General features: G+C 40.1%; 2 protein-coding genes and 1 non-coding gene across 3 annotated transcripts in view; 1 reads left to right on the top strand and 2 right to left on the bottom strand.

Moving 5' to 3' along the window:
* The window catches only part of LOC138242549 (antigen WC1.1-like), a 621,195-nt gene that overhangs the window by 501,122 nt on the left and 99,992 nt on the right, over positions 1–20,081 (bottom strand). The gene's annotated exons all lie outside the window — the stretch shown is intronic.
* Positions 2,053–2,124, bottom strand: trnaa-ugc (transfer RNA alanine (anticodon UGC)). Its single transcript has one exon. It is a non-coding gene; the product is annotated as a tRNA-Ala (tRNA).
* On the top strand, positions 5,589–19,306 carry LOC138242340 (zinc finger protein 271-like). Its single transcript, XM_069197834.1, has 2 exons — positions 5,589–6,232; positions 15,756–19,306. Exons 1-2 carry the CDS (start codon positions 5,653–5,655, stop codon positions 17,981–17,983), a joined length of 2,808 nt encoding a protein of 935 aa, XP_069053935.1. The 5' UTR covers positions 5,589–5,652; the 3' UTR covers positions 17,984–19,306.

Below are 20,081 nucleotides of genomic sequence, written 5' to 3'. Positions count from 1 at the left end.
GGTATTTTATAGCACCCAGATTGACCAGTACAGAGCACTAGATACAGTAAAACATCTTCATATTTGAAAGAAATGTGAGTGTTTTGCACATTTCAAGCTACAACAAGTAAACATTTGAGTACCTAAGTCAATATACCTGGAATGATCAATAATGACCAACATCGGCAACTTCCAAGAAAATCATTTTCACTCATTGAATTTGATCTTCATACTCACCTTGCATTCTCAGCTATAATACTTCAAAATTACACTGCAGATTTGGTGGAAAACTTCACAAATCTGAACAATTGTATTTTAATATCTTGGTATATGTACCTTCATTTTAATATACATGTAAGCATAAATGGTGTTCAGTATATTGTACTTTTGTTGTACTTTTTAAAACATTTTACCTGAAGATGCAAGGACTGTTATATCTTGTGATACATGCAAGACATCTGTAAAAGAAGGTGACATTTTAATAAAATTGGTGATTAAAAGAAAACCACAACTTGTATGATATTATCCCTCGATATGGAAGATCAATTGAAGGATTTGAAGAAACTATCAAAGAAACAACAGCGATACCAGATGATTTGGGTTTTGAACCAATGATTACACCTCAATAATCAATTCGTCCTCAAAAAAAGAAGAGACAGGCATGTTTTGAGCCTCATAATGATCCTCTTCTGGATCCACAAGAAACGTGTTTTGGATGTACTTATAACTTCCATCGAAGAGAGATCTCATCAGTTGCATGCAATTGAAACTTTTGACTTTTTGGATGGTATTGAAAATATTTGTTTTAAATAAAATAAACAATTTTCCAACGAAGATCTCACGAAGGATTGCCAGGATCTATTCTTAGCGTTTGGTAGTGATAACACTGCTGATATTGATGGAGTAGAAACGTACGAGTGGAATAGAAACATACGATGCGTTGACAGGATTTCTGAAGCGAGAAGTCCTAGAATGCCGCCTATAAATGAGCTAGGATTCATACCAAGAAATACTTTTTGTTTTCCACCCAGAAGGCTGCTATTGCATTACACATCTTGTGAACATTACCAGTTTTGGTAGCTTCTAGGCGCGATTTTCCAAAACCGAAACTAATAACAAAATTATTTAAGATGCACAATGTCCAAAAATTGTAAATCGAGACTTGTATTACTACAGAAGAAAATATTTAACTGAAATATTAATAAGACTATGTAAGCTTAAAAAGTAGAACAATTCAATTTATATAACTTATTTTTTATTCTTATTAGAAATGGGCTCACACACCGGAAGACACTAACGTTTATCTTCGTTAGAGTGTGTGAATAACAGTTTAACCCAAAATGTTTGTAATTGTGATTTTGTTAAAATGCAATAAATCGTCTATCAGCAGTAAGAAATTATTAAGAAAGTAAGAAATTGTTTTATTTCACAAACGGTAAGACATGAAGAGAGTTTACAGTTCGTATCCTTCGCTTTGTCTTAACTTAAGCGTTCAGGATCCAACCCCGTGTGTGGATGGTTGTGTTTCTTGAATCTCTTGTAATCATCAAAAGTCGTTGTTTAGTCCTTCAGTACTTTCTCGAGTTGTACCATGGATATTTATAACGATTAATACTATTCATGCTCTTTTGCCTTTTCCTTCACATATGGAAAAAGTTCAAAGTGTCCTTATGGCTGTGCTCCACATCTACACGACAGCACCTGTAACAGTACAGGACACGCAGTGAGGAATTCGCGCAGCTTTCAGTTTAGTGCGGAGTCCAGAGGGAGGACTCACTCGCTGAATGATTTCTCAAGAAATCCCGGGTGAGATTTAACAGGTGATTTCTTCAACAGCCATGACAAGTGTGGAGACGTTCTCTGGATTTCCTGAATATGACGTTAAATTTGTTCAAATCATTTGGTAGTTAACAGAACTAAATGCTTTGGAGGTACATTTAAAACAGCAGAGCAACACTGTAGCACTTTGTGTGTGACTGAACTTAATTGTGTAAACCTGGCTCTCTATGAACACCGACAAAGAGTTCTCACTCAACAGAAGATTGCGATGTGAGCACAATAACATAAAGCACATGGAGATGCCAGGGATTGAACCCGGGACCTCATACATGCAAAGCATGCACTCTACCACTGAGCTACATCCCCACTGGTGTGTGTTCAGGGAGAATGCCTGCAATTTCCCACTTTCGTGTTTCCTCTACTACAGAGTAAATTCATGAGAATGAAGAAATAAGGAAGGAAAAATAATCGCATTGAAGCTTCCAGAGACTGGGCAAAAACGAATCAGTTATTTTTATATCCAGTCACACGGGCGACAGTGGTTAATTCCTCGACGGGGGAGTGCTTTTTTACCTCCTTACTCTGCTGTCTTTTAATTCTGTTTTCTTTGAAAGCTTTTTGCATCTTTTAAGTGCTCTCGGTTAAACTATGCATAGAACAACAGCAGTACTGATGATTTTCATGGACCGATGCACACTTCTTCTGTACAACTCCAGTGATAAAGCCCTGTCTGTAAATATTGTAGAAGAACGAAAAAGGGTGAAACAACGCTCCAACCACAGGAATGGTAAGCAGAAGGATCGTGTTCTAATTTAATATGTCATTTTGAGATGCCTTGTCAACGCAGACAGGTGTTAGAGCTGAACAAATAATTTATAGTGGTGGTTGTAAACATGGAACATGTTATTTCTATACCAGGAAGAAAGGAGCAGACTCTTAAACTCTCTAACTCTTAAGTTAAAAGAGACAAAAACGACACCTAATCACAGCTAACACTAATTAAAATGACATCACAACAAAAGAGCAGAGCCTTGAGTGAATCAAATTCGTTTTCATTAAATGTCTGTGTCTTCATCACTTTGACCGGGGTAAAGTTAGCTTGAAGTTCGAAAACGATTTTGGCATGCCTGTAGCGTTTTTATGAAACGATTGCTTTGTATATACAATTGCTCTGTGTATAAAGTACATTGTGAATGTTCTCACAGCCTTCAGTTTGTCTTTTTATCCCACGCACGAATATTCTTGTGCCATATCACATATCATATAACACAGAATGCCTTCAAACCAAATGCATTTTAAAGACCACGACTTTGAAAATTTTCACAACCCCTCCATAAACATATCAGTGAGCTAATTATCCTTTCCTGACACTCGGGGTTTTGATTGATGCGCAATTACGCACCATCTGGAACACTGGGGGACCGCTGTATACATACATACGTTCACAATGCAGAAATACTGCTCAATAGAGTTTCATGCGAAAAACCCATATATGACCATAGGAAGCAGAACAGCAGTTTCCAATTACCCAGACTGTCAGCATGGGAATAAAGCTTTGTTTTATTTCTGAAACCCTTTCTTTATTTTCTGTTTTCATTCTGCAGGACAATTCCTATTCTTTACTCAACAGCTTTTTAAAAACAGCACCCATGATGTTCAAATCATGATGTCCATGATTGTTTACACTAAAGACTGGGAGAGCTTTGGGTTGTGAATCTCTTTTTCTCATGGTTTTATTGAATGTGGCACTGTGCACTTGGATAGGGGGATGCTGTTCACAAGCCAATAGCATTTAAACCACAGCACCCACAATGCTGCAAGTAAGTGTTTTACACACTAAGCAGGTCCTCTGACCTTTCCCAGCCTTGCTTTGGGTTGTGAAACCACTTTCAGTTTTTTTATGATTTTTTCAATACGGCACCGATTAGACATGCAATACACTGGGATAGGGAGGTCCTCTTCATGACTCAATAGCATTTGAAGCACAACATTCACAATGCTACAACCAAGTGTTTTACACACCAGACAGCCCCCCTCACCTTATACAACCTTGTGTTGGATTGTGAAAGTGTTCTTTCTTTTTTATGATTTTTTTAATATGGGGGTCTTCTTAATACATGGGGTACATGCGGATAGAGCCTTAAAAGGTGGCTTCTCAAAGCTCTTTACAGAATGACAACAACAATAAATAAAAATACACAAGATAAAACACAATTACAATATATAGAGGAGACCGTGGATGGTGGTACTAAGAAAACCAGAGGGGTGAAGAATGGAACCAGTTCAGTAAAGGCTTTTCTGAAGAAGAGGGTTTTGAGTCTGGATTTGAAGGAGTTTAGAGAAGGTGACTCTGTGATATCCTTGGGGAGAGAGTTCCAGGGCTTGGGGGCAGAACAGGAGAAGGCCCTGTCACCCACAGAATGTAGATGGGCTTGGGGAACAGTTAGGAGAGCAGAATTAGAAGAGAGAAGGTTGCGAGGTGGGGAGTAGGGCGATAATAGTTCAGACAGGTACTGAGGTGCCAAGCCATGCAGAGCCTTATAGGTGAGCATGAGAAATTTCATGTACATTTTTTCCCCTCTGTAACAAGAAACATGTGCACTCTGAATTGAGTGGGTGTCAAATTTGTAAACCTGAAATTATTTTTTGTTCATATAGTCATTAAGATCCAAAAGACTTGGACAGAGATTCAACGAGCCCAGGCATAGAGACTGAGTGTCGAGCGAGCAGGAGCGGTGAGGAAGGAGACTGCGAGAGCATAGATATAGATACTTTTCACAAAGTACAGACAGTGCATCAAGACAATATACTGTACAAACAGTAGACAACGTACAAGTAAACAATGCAGACATGTAAACAGTGACTGCAGATGTGCGGAATAAATAAGAAATTAAGGTAGATGTTTCTATTAAATTAACGGTATTCGAAATGTTGTAAAAAGAAAAGCGATTTGTTTTGTAAAAACATGAGAGATGATTTTTATTTTATACAGGAAAGGCGTGCGTGTCAAGTTGATCTTTTTGGAACGCACCATTTGAAAATATAAATTGGAAGTTACTTTGGATAACTCCTGATGGATATTGTATTACAAATAAAGCTAAAAAGATATCATTTAAAATTGTTCATAGGTTTTATCCAGTTAAATAAGTACTGTCTAAATTTAAGCATGAGCAGTATGATTTGTGCGTTTTTTGTCAGGTTGAAAGGGAATCTTTGGTACATTTACTTGTAAGGTGTGTGTTTGTGAAGTTGTTTTGGACGGACTTGCAGAGTTTTGTTTGTAGGCATTTAAAGGTGTTTTTTTTTAGGTTTAAGGACTTTGATATTGTACTGTGTAAGATAACTTTTTTTAAAAAGAATTTATTTATAGCAAATTTATTATTCATTCTGAGTAAATTTCACATTCATAAATCAAAATGGTCCAATAATACTCCTCTTTTTAGTACTTTTCAGATGGAGTTGAAATATTATTTAAATTCTATAAAAATGAAAAAATGCTTAAGCAAGGAAAACATTTGATATATGTAAAAAATATAATTTACTTCGTTACCTCTGCCAGTTAATTTTTTTTTCTGTTCGTGTTTTTTTTTCTCTTGTATCTGTTTCTGCTCCTCTAGTTGTATTTGTAAATTACACATTTAATAAAAAAAAAATGTCGACCGTATACGTTACACTATAATATAACGCAAACATCTATTCTGGACTATTTTTTTCAGATTATTATTATTCGACTAATATGTTTGTGGTTTATAGCAACGGTCACTAAGGAAGTTCATCTGATAACCCGGAAGTCCTCTGTTTGACCACGTTTCGCTTTCTGTGTTCAAACCCACATGTTTACAGCCACTGCAGCTGCAGGAATTGTTTGTGTTTTTCAGATCGACTCTGAAAAAAATGGAGAATCTGTTGCTTAATATGGAAACTGAGGCGCACTCTTTCATGGAGATTGTGCTTAAATCGATCGTTCACGAAGTTTCGGAAGTTTTCCGAAACCGGACACATGATTCCGAGAAGTCGATTGAAGAAAAACTCCGCCGGATCTCCCAGGTTCTGGCGAGACGGGTCTTGATTAAAATCATGTCTGTCGACAATGTTTTCGGGGCCGAAATCGCGCAAATGAAGCAGGAAAACGAGCTTCACTGTTTCATGGGGGTTTTGCTCAAATCGTTCGTGTCTGAAGTTTCAGAAGTTTTCCGAAACACGATGTCTGACTCCCAGGACTCGTTTCGAGACAAACTCCGCAGCGTCTCCCAGATCCTGGTGAGTCGGGCCGTGATTAATATCACACAGTGTGTGGAGGACAGTTTCGGGACAGAAATAACGCGAATGAAGGAAAACGAGACCTTTAAAGTGCGATTGCAGCTGTGGGAGAAGGAGTCGGGAGCAGGAGGAGATCAGGGAGGGACAGATCATGTTGGACTCATGCCTCCCTGTGAAATCACTGCAGAAACAAATGAAGAAACGGAGCCGTCGGGTAAGTGCAGTGACTTTCAATTAGTAACGTTTGTGTTTAAATACGGTGTTTTTAACTTCCTCACTGTTGAAACTGTAGTGGAGAGATGCAGAGCGAAGTAGGAGAGGTTTGTGATGTTGCCGAGGGATTCTTTTCTGCGAACTAAACTAGTTGTGGTCTGGTTATATTCTCATTAATGTTATTGCTGTTATTTAAATTTGGACAGAAATATGTTGTCAATTGATACACCTTCTCCATGTGAAAGCCAATTTAGGAGACTTTGGAGTCTTGGAAATATGTTTGTGGGCAGATTATTTATCGACGTGGCGGTAACTATCTCTTCTGTGCAGTGTTAATGTACTGCATTGTACAGCAGTGTCCAGTCAGCCAGTGTGTCTGTATGAACCCCTCTCTCTCAGTGCAGTGTTAATATACTGGAGTGTCCAGTCAATGTGTCTGTATTAACCCCTCTCTCTCAGTGCAGTGTTAATGTACTGGCGTGTCCAGTCAGTGTGTGTGTCTGTATTAAACCCTCTCTCTCAGTGCAGTGTTAATGTACTGGAGTGTCCAATCAGTGTGTCTATATTAACCCCTCTCTCTCTCAGTGCATTGTTAATGTACTGGAGTGTCCAGTCAGTCAGTGTGTCTGTATTAATCCCCCTCCAGTGCAGTTGAGGAATACCCAACGAAGAAGTGATGTAGCTGGTGTAGTAAAGCAGGCTTAATTATTATAGAACCACTAATATCAAGATAGCGCTTGCTTTCCCCCCACAATTGGAAAGTAAAATATTATTTTTTACGGTTTTAAAACTTGCATATTTTATGTAAAACAAAATTACATAAATTCGACTACCTTCGGTTCGGGAACAAGTAAAGGTTTATTCCCTGCCGGAAAGAGAAGATACAACATTTCAGCTGTGGAAGAAGGGTTTGACACCTGAAGAAGGCTCCACAGCTGAAATGTTGTTTCTTTTCTTCTCTTTTCAGCACAGGAATATACCTCTACTTGTTCCTTTGCAGCCTACGCATACTAATGCAGCTCCCTACTTGAACTACTTTAAGTATTCATGCTGTATGTATTATTTATATCTGTAGATTATGTAATACTTTCAGATTCATCCTGTTTGTGTTCTAGGTACAATGTTTTGACGTACAGATTTGATTTCGCCACCCCATTTTGGTGAATATAATATTGGTTAACCTGCAGTATATTTTGTAGATGGAATATTTAATAGTAGACGTATTCAATAGTACAAAGCTTTGAGGTTCAGCCTAGTTTGCATTGAAAGAAAGCGAATGAATGTTTTTCCTCCTACTGTCATTTGTGTACTGGGATAGTCGAGTTGAAATGTCTTTAGTAACACAAAGCCGCAGATAAACAGGGCGGTATCACCAAGTTTTCCCTTCTTTACTTTGCCTGTTTGGAGTCGAGTCTGCTCAACACGAATGAACACAACGCGTCACTCCCTTTTGGTTCAGGGATAGACGTGGTGAGATTCAAGTTCATCAGCCTGCGAATGGAGAAAGGATAAAAAACATATTTAAGAAATTCTGTCCACATGCACTCAATCACTGCAAAAGCAGCAGCAACCACAGGAAGCGTTTTGACCCACGTAACAAACCGGTGACGTCACTTGGGGGGGTGTCCCATGCCCCCCTTTTTGTAATGGTGCCTCTCAAATCCTCATGTACTTGAAGTCCACACTTCTTATGCTGTGTTATGGAGGTGTGGACCTGGAGGAAGGGCTTAGGGTACAGTTTGAAAACTGGGACATGGTCTTATAATGTTAGTGAATAGGGAGGACAAGTTATGCCATGGATAAAAAAATGTGTGTTGAATGTCTTTTAAACCCTCTAACACTGACACAAGAGCAGGATTTGTGGCTTCTGCGGTTCGGAGCCTCGCTTTGTCAAATGTGCTCATCTGTGTGACAGTGAACCCTTTTTTCGGTCTGTCTGGGGGATGGGGCTCAAGCTACTGTTCCTCAATTTAACATCTGAATCATCCTCACTACCAGATAGGGCTTAAGAGCTCATGAATTTAAAGTGAATATTTAACAGGTTGTGATATGTACAGTGGTGTGAAAAAGTATTTGCCCCCTTCCTGATTTCTTATTTTTTTGCATGTTTGTCACACTGAAATGTTTCAGATCATCAAACAAATTGAAAAATTAGACAAAGATAACACAAGTAAACACAAAATGCAGTTTTTAAATGAAGGTTTTTATTATTAAGGGAAGAAAAATCCAAACCTACATGGCCCTGTGTGAAAAAGTGATTGCATTATACATTTGTATAGAAAATTTCAGATTAAAACAAAGATTTTGCATATTCTTTGTTGTATGTATATATATAGTTCAGCCACAGAACCAGGAGAATATGTCTCCTTCTTATAATAATTATTGTGGTTTTGTTTTTGTTACTGAGAGATCTTGCTACATAGTGTGTATATATATATATAAAACCATTTTCTGTTGCAATTCAAGGTTCTGGATCGTACAAAAAATACTTTTCCTTGCTGAAAGTCTAACACACAAGAGAGAATGGTGATATACATAGGAAAATAGGTACCAGATGATAATTTGTAGCGGCTTCTTGAATATTTATCTCGCAAGAGACACTTTTTTGTGGAAAATATCTGGTTTTGATTTACTATCATGTGAACTCTTGCTCTTAAGATGGTAAGAGATTGCATCTGGTACTGCATGTAATTAAATGGTAATTCTTTTATTTCCTCTGTTTCTTATATTGGGAAAATAAAGTATTTGCTCAGTAGAGGGGCAGAGTTTTGAGTAGTGTCGTGGGAATTTTCTCTAAACACTTAAACAAACAAGCAGATAGAAATTCTTCATTTGAATAGTAAGCTCTGTGAATTTGTCCCCCCCTACAGACAGCACAATGAAACTCACCTCATTCGTTAGTACTGGGATTGTGAAATCCGCCATTGAAAATAGCGTTTTTGCTGCTTTCGTTCCCGAGATACAGCACCTTGTTTTTCCGGTGATCACGTGACCATGCACAGTGACTTTGATCTCCAGTAACCCTGTCTGCCAAGTTCAAGCGCTCTGTTACCGGCACGAGAGTAACAGTTCTGCAACTCTGTTCCTCTGTTTGCCCAGGTAGGGGGCAGCGGTGGATTTTGCATTTAATATCATTATCTTCTATGTGTTTGTGTGAACAGGAAAATTACATTTGTCTCTAATATCATACCCGTATCAGAAGAGTTTCAAGTGTAACCTTAAAAAGCGACATTAAAAAACAATTGTATGTTCTTGCAAAGACGCTTTAACGAGCAAGTCTTAATACCTCATAGCATTGTCCTTTTTTAAAAATCTGAAGAAGTAATCAGTTTCGTATTGTCTCCTTCTTATATAAACATAGGCATCAAGGGACGTGTGAAGATTTTTATTTGTGTTTCTGGTCAGACCTTGGTATAGAATACAGCGTGAGGGCACACCTTGACCACTGAAGACACAGATTTGATTGTCTTTGTTAGATCATCAGATTTATCCCAGGTGAAGTCGTGTCTTTTGCAGTATGCAATGTAATGACCCAGGACAGGTGGGCAGAACGCAGTGACACCTCTTAATTTGAAGGTCTTCCCATTTAATTCCAGGTTATGTGGAAAATCTGAAAATTGACTCTCAAAGATATTTTGAGACTGGACAGTGTTTTCTTCATGACTCAGCCAATCTCCCATGTCACCAATTTGAGAGAGACATTTGGATTGGCTTAATTTAATTTGTTTCTGTACAGCCTCCTATAGCCCTGTTACTCCTCTTGCTCTCAGCATATTCAAATCTACAGAAACAAATGGGATATTGCGTGACTCCACAATGGAGGGGACAACTTGGCGATGAGCGCCGACTCAGTGCTACCACACTAGGAACTGTTAAGAACACTTTTGCTATGATTTCTGGAATGTTACATTCAGCCCTCACTTGTTGTAGCCCTGACTATTTTCGTTGCACCAAAAATGTCCCTCAAAATTTTAGCTCTTAGAACATAAACATCTTTGTGCACACCTTTCTGTGCCAAATGTTTCACCAGTTGTAGATGCTATCTACAGCCTGATTAACATAGCTGCTAGAAGTCCTGCTACCACAATAGGCACTGCATAGGCACTGACATCAAATGCACAAGTGTTCAGTACACTCACAGTGTCTCCACTCACTTTTACTGGGGGCAGGTCTCTGCTGCTTCCATTCCTCATCAGACCCACTACAGCTTTTTTCACAGGAACAGAACAATCTATGTGTAACCACTCAGAATGAGGCACAGGTTAAGAATATGGTGCAGCAATCCCTCTCCAATTTTCCAGGCAACTCAGATTTGATGGATACACCAGTTCTTTGTCCTTTTTGAGCTCTGTTTGTTTTTCAGAACTCATAACAAGTGTTCCGCTCTGCTGTTCTAGAGAGCTGGATGTCTCTGCCTCACAGGTGGTAGCACTGAAAATGGCCCTCTCACACTGCTGGTAAACACCATGAACACCCATTGATATTCTCATACCTTCTATGGGTGCTAGGTGCTTCATAAGGAACCTGTCAACTCATGCTTCAGCACTGATCGTTTTAGGATTTTGAAATCCACCTCCGCACTGGCTGAGCTTGCAGTGATGTTCACACTTTTGAAAAGTGGAACCATTAAGCCAGTCCAGAGTGGGAGATATCAAGCAAGCCTGGTGAGATGAGGAACAGTCTCCGGTAGGAAATGCAGGTTATGTCTATCACCACTGTCCACAGCAAGCAACCTGCATTCTTCACAGATTTCTGTTACCCAGTCTTTCAATGCTGTCGGGCATGCATCAAGGGTCCAGCTTGGCTCTTGGTCCCCTGCTTCACCTATTTCTTTTAGAACTTCTTCAGAAGAAAAAGCATTGTATCCTTTTTTTTTTGGTCTAAGTGTGATGTTTTATGTGTGATTTTATAGTTTGCAGTTACTCTGTTATGCATGTATACATTGATTCTTTGTTACCTTTGCAGCCCTGCAGCACTTGGGTATATTCTTTTGTCAGGTTATGTCTGGCAGCACAGCCTGAATGTTAGTACTGTTAAGTTCCTACCCTCCTAACAGTGCCTGTGGGTGATGAATCCTGGAATGAAGGGCAAATATGTAGAATGATTACTATGGTGCAACAGCATACATTGTTTAAAATACAAAAAAACAAATCCTGTCCTCACAGCGACTTTCATAACCAAACAATGTGTAAAATGTTTAACAATGTCAGAATAACAATGAACAATGCAGAGCTTTAATCCAGTACATTTCCTTGGTCTCTTAAGTGTGGTAACAGTGTAACACACCAGATGATGTAATTTTATACCAACTCTGTACTTCCTTAATATACTCTGTTGTGTGAGGGTATAACTTAATAAAGCTCACAAAACTCATTTTATCCTGTTCTATGCTCTGTGAAGGCAGACCTTAATCTATTGTCAAATGGTTTACTCTACTACATTTACTACAATAGATAGATAGATACTTTATTGATCCCGTGAGGGAAATTGCAGATAGTGGAATACAATAGTGGAATCACCAGTTTCATGCCTGCTGCTTCTGGGACATGATACAATCAATGTAAACCATGCAAACATTCCCAAAGATGCTCAGAACTTCAAAGAGGCAGGTACTTCAACGTACATTATAAACCCCTCTCCCTCTCTACAGGTAATGGAACAATAGAAAGGCAACAGCTCCTTAATAAGCTATTGCATGCAGTAGGTCTGATATCTACGTTCATACACAATTAAGAATTAACAATCAAAAATCACAAATATGTAGTGCAGTACGTGGAATAGGACCACTCAAGGCTTAAAAAAAATCAAGCAATTGATGAGTAGTTTAAATCCCCAGAAAGAAATAAGGATGAATGCAAAACACTGTATATTGCTTGGAACTGAAGTCTCAAACAACAAATCGTGGTGAGCTTTACACTTCTCATTTGTTAGCTCTATGATGTCACCCTTTAATCTTAATGTTCATTTGATGGCCGAATCCCCAGCAAGATCCATGGCCTGGGTTTTATGGGAAATGTTTAATGCAAAGTATAGAGAAATCCGATTAACACTCAAAAATGTAACAAAACATGAATTTCGCCAAACCTGGCTTCAACTGTTCTTCTTCCAAATTTTCACGTGATTAATAATATCCTTTCAGTTATATAGTGCTTCTCTGGAAACCCCAGTGAAAGTGCCCTACAGGTAATGGGGACTTCCCTCCACTGTGTAAATGAAAATATAACTAAGTTTTTTACATTGTGGATTACAGTGCACATCAAAAAGTTTCTGTATATGTAGATAGAAATTGATAAATTAATATTTTTTAGACCCACCTACTCACTTTAACTGCAATCCCAAGGCCCATCACCGCTTCTTTTGTTTATAATATGTTTTTAAAGCATTGCATTCACCACTTAATCATTTCAGCTTTCACATCCGCAATTTGTAACATGTCAGAGATTTTTGGGGGTTCAATTCTCCTTGTAACACGTAAAGAAACAAAATATTATAATTTAAATTCAGAAGTGTGACAAGTCATTTCAAGTTTCACTTGCATGTGTAGAAATAGCATGATAACAACAAATAAAGCTTACTAATTTTTGTGGTATTCCCCGTGATATAAAACAAGTTTCTCAAATATCTTTACTTTAAAATAAATTCATGGGAACGTCAACGTAGCATCATAATTACAGTATAGCATTTCTAGTTTGTAAAGTAACTTACGATTTGGAAGAAGAGGTCTTCGCCAGAGATGCAGATAATAAATCAAACATCAACTGCAAAGGCTGGGGTCAGCTGATCAAGAGATCACAATTGAAAGATCTGGTGGTCTTGAACTTGCGGTTTTGTGTGGTGCCGACAACACAGAGTGATGTCACGGCCAGAAAAAGAAGGCGCTATATTAAAATGTAAAACATCCACCCCCACCCGACCAGACAGAGTCGGAAAACAAATTGCATTCATTGTTTTCATCACATCCAGTAATTTAAGTACTGAGTGTGTTGGTACCTGTAAATGTCCTTGTAGTCATATTTGTGTATTCAGAGGTCAAGGTGTGCCCTCATGCTGTATTCTACACCAAGGACTGACTAGAAACACAGATAAAAGAACTGTGAGCTAATCGTTTCATGTTTGCGCATAAGATCCCTGTAAATACAAACACGTGGATAATGCCAGTTTTTCAGAGAACCTAGATATATGTTCACTTCTGTTCTGTGAAAATAAAAATATTTTCCAATATTGCCGCGGTGTTCATGTGTGAGATGGTAAGACTCTTGTTTCTCGGATGTGTTATGAACTTGTGTCAACTTTGTACATAGTGCCCCTTTAAAAAAAAAGTCCTGAAGTCCTGGTTCCTTTTCACTTTGGCTTTGCTTAAAAAAGAGCAACAATGGTTCAGAATGGTACGTGGCTCGACAGACAGGTTGAATCTTCACACATCCCTTGATGCCTGTTTATTTAAGAAGGAGACAATGCGAAACTGATTACTTCTTATGATTTTTAAAAAAGGTCACCGCTATGAGGTATTAAGACTTGTTTGTTAAAGCCTCTTTGTAAGAACATACAATTGTTTGCTAATGGCGCTTTTTAAGGCTACACTTGAAACTCTTTTAATTCGGGTATGATATTGGAGACAAATTTAATTTTCCTGTTCACACAAACGCATAGAAGATAATGATATTAAATGCAAAATCCACCGCCTCCCCCTACCTGGGCAAAAAGAGGAACGAAGTTGCAGAATTGTTACTCTCGTGCTGGTAACAGAGTGCTTGAACTCGGCAGACGGGGTTACTGGAGGTCCAAGTCACCGTGCATGGTCACGTGATCAATGGAAAAACAAGGCGCTATATCTCGGGAACGAAAGCAGCACAAAGGCTACTTTCAACGGCACAAACACAGCACTAACGATTGAGACCGGTCCGGTTCCCCTAGAACGTTGTAGGGGGGCTGAGTGATGTCACGACCCCGAAAAAACAAGGCTCTATATCTCGGAATTGAAAGCAGCACAAATGCTACTTTTATCGGCACAAACGTAACACTAACGAATGAGATGAGTTTAATCATTTGTGCTGTCTGTAGAGGGACCAACTTCACGGAGCCAATTAACCCCACTCTCTCAGTGCAGTGATAATGTACTGTAGCGTTTGGTCAGTGTGTCTGTATGAACCCCTCTCTCTCTCAGTGCAATGTTAATGTACTGGATTGTCCAGTCAGTGTGTCTGTATGAATCCCTCACTCTCACTGTAGTGTAAATGTACTGTAGTGTGCAGTCAGTGTGTCTGTATTATGTAAATGTAATGTATTATTATTATTTCTGTATTCTTACTTTTTACACAGTAATTAGGTTTCTGACAAAGCTTGTATATCTAAAATCACATATTATCAGAAACCCACTTAAACCCTCTTATTCCTCTATGCTTAAACAACCCAAATTGATTGCGAGAATACTAGACGTGTGTTTGTGTAGCTTAAAGCTTACAGCTTTAGCTTGAAGCTTTTAAGATCACATGGCCTCAGCTATCATTACTATGTTAATGTTACTCATATATACATCCATACCAAACCTTATGCTGATGTGGCTGTCTCTATTCTAATTGCATCTCTGACATAAGAACTTGGATGACTCAAAATGTCCTTCATCTTAACTGTGACAAGACTGAAGCCATGCTTATTGGCATCACCCATCAACTTTGTAAAATCAGTGTGAAACCCTATCTGTAGATGGTCTTGTACTTGAGCTTCAGTCTAAATTGAAAAACTTGGGGATGATATTTGACGTTCGACCCACATGTGCAGCGTGTTGTCAAAACATATTTCATTCCCCTCAGAAATATTGCTCGACTACGCCCTATGTTATCACTAACTGTGGCTGAAAAGTGTTGTCTAATCTTGAATCGACTGCTGTAATGCTCTACTCTCTGGGGTTTCTAAATCCACATTGAACAAACTCCAGTATGTCCAAAATTCAGCAGCCAGAACCCTGACCACGTCTAGTGCAAATGATCACATTACTCCTATCCTGGAGTCCTAGCACTGGCTTCCTGTCAAGTTTCATATCCACTTAAAAATCCTCCTGCTCACCTATAAGACTCTCCATGTCTTGGCTTGGCACCTCCATACTGGTCTGATATTATCACCCTACTCCCTACCTTGCAATCTTCGCTCTTCTAATTGTGTTCAACTATTTGTTCCCCAGTCTGTCTACACTCTATGGGTGACATGGCCTTCTCCTGTTTAGCCCCAAGCTCTGGAACTCTCTCCCCAAGGATATCAGAGAGTCACCTTCTCTAAACTCCAAATCCAGACTCAAAAACTTTTTCTTCAGAAGAGCCTTTATTTAACTGTTCTGTACCCCTCTGTTCCTACTGTACTTAGTACCACTGTCTACTGTCTCCTTTAACTGTGTATTCTCATCGTGCTAATTTTCTGTATTTTTTGTAATTGGCATTCTGTAAAATGCTTTGAGAAGCCACCTCTAAAGGTATAAAGCTATAAAAGTTTTTTTCTTATAAAGGTCGTGTCTTCTTGTCCTGTGTTTACAGGCTCAGAGGCCAGTGTTCTTTCCGACGCTGGGGAAAGGGCTCTCCTTGAACAGCAGGAGGAGTGGGGCTCCAGTCTGATGCAGGAGACAGAGCTCACTGCCGCAGCAGGGAAAGAGGCACTTAGTGAGCAGCACACAGACAGCAGACAGAGTGTGAAGGATCTGGACTCTGTGCCCATGATGAAGACGGAGCCTGAGAGTGAGACACCTGGGCTCTTAGTATGTGATGATTTTACAGAGAAGATCAATAATCTTGACACAATCAATATTACACAAAGTTGTAATGAACTCGGCTGTGTCTCTGTACAAGAGCACAGGGAAGAACTGGATGTTTTAAATCTTGCAGAGCTGGATATGGATCCCAAGTTGATTGACCCTGCAGAGCAGCAGACTGATGTCCCTGGTGAAGAGAACAGTACTGAGTTACAGCACCGAGAGGAGAGTCAGTACAGGGAGGAGCAACAGCAGCTCCTACAGGGCTTGATAATAATTAGGCCTTGTTCTGTTCCAGTGGAGAGACTGTCACTGCAGAGTCTAAAACAATCATATGATCCCTTAGTATCTGACGACTTTACACACAGGTTTAATAATCTGGTTACTGAGAAAATTGTTGAAAGTTTTAATGAACTGGAGAGTATGTCTGTTCTTGGGCAAAGAGAGGAACAGCTGAATGAACTGGGTGGTTTTAGTCTCAGAGAGCTGGGGATGGAGTCCCAGATGATTCACACTGCTGAGCAGCACACTGAAGGACACGATGGAGAAAACAAATCTCAGTTTCAGCACACAGAGCAAGACCATTCCATGGAGCATTTGCAGAATAAGAGACCCCAGCATGATCACAGGATGAGGAAGAATCACTCAAGGCCTTGCTCAGATGGAGTGGACAAACTGCCATTACGGCACAGGGAGAAGCAGCGTTTCTGTCAGTCTAGCATTTCAAAATCCTATCAGCACCTTCACACAGGAGAGAGACCTTTCAGCTGTAGTCAGTGTGGGAAGAGTTTTATTCTATCACATGACTTAAAAAGGCACCAGCGCATTCACACAGGAGAGACACCGTTCAGTTGCAGTCAGTGTGGGAAGAGTTTTAGTCAATCAACTAACTTAAAAACCCACCAGCGCATTCCCACAGGAGAGAGACTGTTCAGCTGCAGTCAGTGTGGGAAGAGTTTTATTCTATCACATGACTTAAAAAGGCACCAGCGCATTCACACAGGAGAGACACCGTTCAGTTGCAGTCAGTGTGGGAAGAGTTTTAGTCAGTCAACTAACTTAAAAACCCACCAGCGCATTCCCACAGGAGAGAGACTGTTCAGCTGCAGTCAGTGTGGGAAGAGTTTTAGTCAGTCAAGTAGCTTAATTATCCACCAGCACATTCACACAGGAGAGAGACCGTTCAGCTGCAGTCAGTGTGGGAAGAGTTTTAGTCTATCAACTAACTTAAAAACCCACCAGCGCATTCACACAGGAGAGAGACCGTTCAGCTGCAGTCAGTGTGGGAAGAGTTTTAGTCAGTCAAGTAGCTTAATTATCCACCAGCGCATTCACACAGGAGAGAGACCATTCAGCTGCAGTCAGTGTGGGAAGAGTTTTAGTCAGTCAAGTACCTTAATAACCCACCAGCGCATTCATACAGGAGAGAGACCGTTCAGCTGCAGTCAGTGTGGGAAGAGTTTTAGTCAGTCAAGTAAGTTAGTAACCCACCAGCACATTCACATAGGAGAGAGACCGTTCAGCTGCAGTCAGTGTGGGAAGAGTTTTAGTCAGTCAAGTAGCTTAATTATCCACCAGCGCATTCACACAGGAGTGAGACCGTTCAGTTGCAGTCAGTGTGGGAAGAGTTTTAGTAAGTCAAGTCACTTAGTAACCCACCAGCGCATTCACACAGGAGACAGACCGTTCAGCTGCAGTCAGTGTGGGAAGAGTTTTAGTCAAATAAGCCACTTACAATCACACCAGCGCATTCACACAGGAGAGAGACCTTTCAGCTGCAGTCAGTGTGGGAAGAGTTTTAGTCAAATAAACCACTTACAATCACACCAGCGCATTCACACAGGAGAGAGACCTTTCAGCTGCAGTCAGTGTGGGAAGAGTTTTAGTCGGTCAAGTGACTTAAAAAGGCACCAGCGCATTCACACAGGAGAGAGACCGTTCAGCTGCAGTCAGTGTGGGAAGAGTTTTAGTCGGTCAAGTTACTTAATAACCCACCAGCGCATTCACACAGGATAGAGACCATTGTAGCGGCAAGGTTACTCTCTCCCTCATCTCAAGTGGTGCTTGATAGAGAGAGGCCATTCCATTTGGTTCTCATTTAAGGTGTTTTTCTAGCTGATAAGAGTGTTCTGATAAGGAACAACTCCCAAAGTTGAGACACGTGAATGGTCATCGCTGGTGCCTCACTCTCTGGGAGATTCCAAGGGAGAGTCTCATCCCAAGTGGTTTACATCCCCAAAGTCAGAGTTCATGGTTACTCATCCTCACACGGGGCAACAATAAATGTAGGCATCCTCTCACTAGACACCAATAACTGTAGGGGTTTGTGCATTTACTGGGACAATTGTTAATTGTAGCAGTAAGTCACAAAATGATTCTCGAATGCCCATGGAACTTTCAACCAATGAGCAACCGTAGTTCCTCCAGGTACAACTCCAGCTCCTCCTGGACATCCTCAGACTCAGCTCAGACAGTCACGTAACGGCCAGTATGTCCCAGTGCCAGGACTTTTCCTTGTTCTAAGAGTTGAGAACGGAGGTTGCCAGCGTGTAACCAAAGGATCAACCCAAGGTTAGCCCAGCAGCAAGCCTAGTGAGCCCACCACGAACGCTCACCTGATCAACGAGTGAACTACGGTTGGAACTGTGGACAGCTGAATATCAGTATTCAGGACTCGCGCTACATCGGGAAAGAACCGGTCTTCTTCCTGTCTAAAAATTGTGCAAACTCTGCTAGGTTCAGCCAACACTAACTAGCCGGTCTTCAGAGAGCATCAGCAGCGCACCGCAGCAGAAATCTCTCCCTCCTTCTCCTTCTCTCACGTCGAACCAGCACTGCCTTGCACCGGGCCAGAGAGCGCCGATTGGACACGGCAACAGCCTGCCACTGCTTCTTTGTATCCGCGGGAGATCTGAATCCCCATAGAGCAGATGAGTATTCAACTTTCTGCATTACAGCTCGAGAATTCAATTGTTACCTTAACCTGAGTTGATAGCAATTTAATTCCTATGAGTCATGTACTTGCTTTTGAGTATCTAATGTACAAGTTGTAACAAAGTTTATTTACAAAACAGTCTAAATGAATGATATTACGGAATGTATGTCTCTCTTGGTTTGTAACTCTTCGTGATTGAATATATACCTTTTGTATACTGCTAACCCCCTCTATAAGATCTGTTATGTTTATGCACATTTTGTGAATTAATAAATGTATTGTTGTGTATTAGCATCTGCGTGTGTGCGTTGTTTGAGTTATCCTGCAAGGTTGATTCTAATAGCCATCAAAAGAATAATTTTTGTGACTTGCTGCTACAATTAATAATTGTCCCAGTTAAGCACAAAACCCCTACATTTACTAGTGCCTCGTGAGAGGATGCCTATAGAGTGAAGGACAGGAACATGTAAGATGATTAATATACATTAATATACCCATCCACTCGATTCAGGGTTATGGTTGAACTGGAACAATCCTGACAAGCAGTTGGTGCAAAGCACAGTATCGCCCATAATGTGACACCAGTCCACCTGCAGCACCCAGGGGTGGTAAAGAACATGACAGTAAGAATACTTTCAAACAACAAAAAGAGTAAATTACATATATATGGGATTTTTACAGTTTGGTGTATTCATTTTTATTTTCTCACTATTACAGGTCGAGGTATGGATGCAAAGAAAGTGTTGTGTCAACACGTGGGCACAAAAATAGTAATAATTGCTTTTAAAGAGCACAAAACCTCAAACAGCAGCTATCTTCCTTTGCATTGAGTGAAGAAGAGGAACATCTAAGTTGATGGCTACATTAATATACCCATCCACTCGATTCAGGGTTGTGGTGGAACTGGAACAATCCTGGCAAGCAGTGGGTGCAAAGCACTATCACAGATAATGTGACACCAGTCCATCACAGGACTCACTCACACCATGGCCAATTTTCACAGAAGCCAATTAAAATCCATGTCCTCCACCTCCATAGCTTCCATGTTGTACAGTATTTTGAGAAAATCTGGAATGTACCTTTCTTGCATTTTATTTGTGTTTTATCAGATGTTTAATCTTAAACTAAGCTGTAATGCCCGGGTCAGCAGCTGTGAAGGGAGACGGAGAAGTTTTTCAT

This window comes from Lepisosteus oculatus, chromosome 14, assembly GCF_040954835.1.
Source record: "Lepisosteus oculatus isolate fLepOcu1 chromosome 14, fLepOcu1.hap2, whole genome shotgun sequence".
NCBI lineage: Eukaryota > Metazoa > Chordata > Actinopteri > Semionotiformes > Lepisosteidae > Lepisosteus > Lepisosteus oculatus.
Note: the sequence above shows the minus strand (reverse complement) of the source record. Positions and strands in the feature narration are given on the sequence as shown.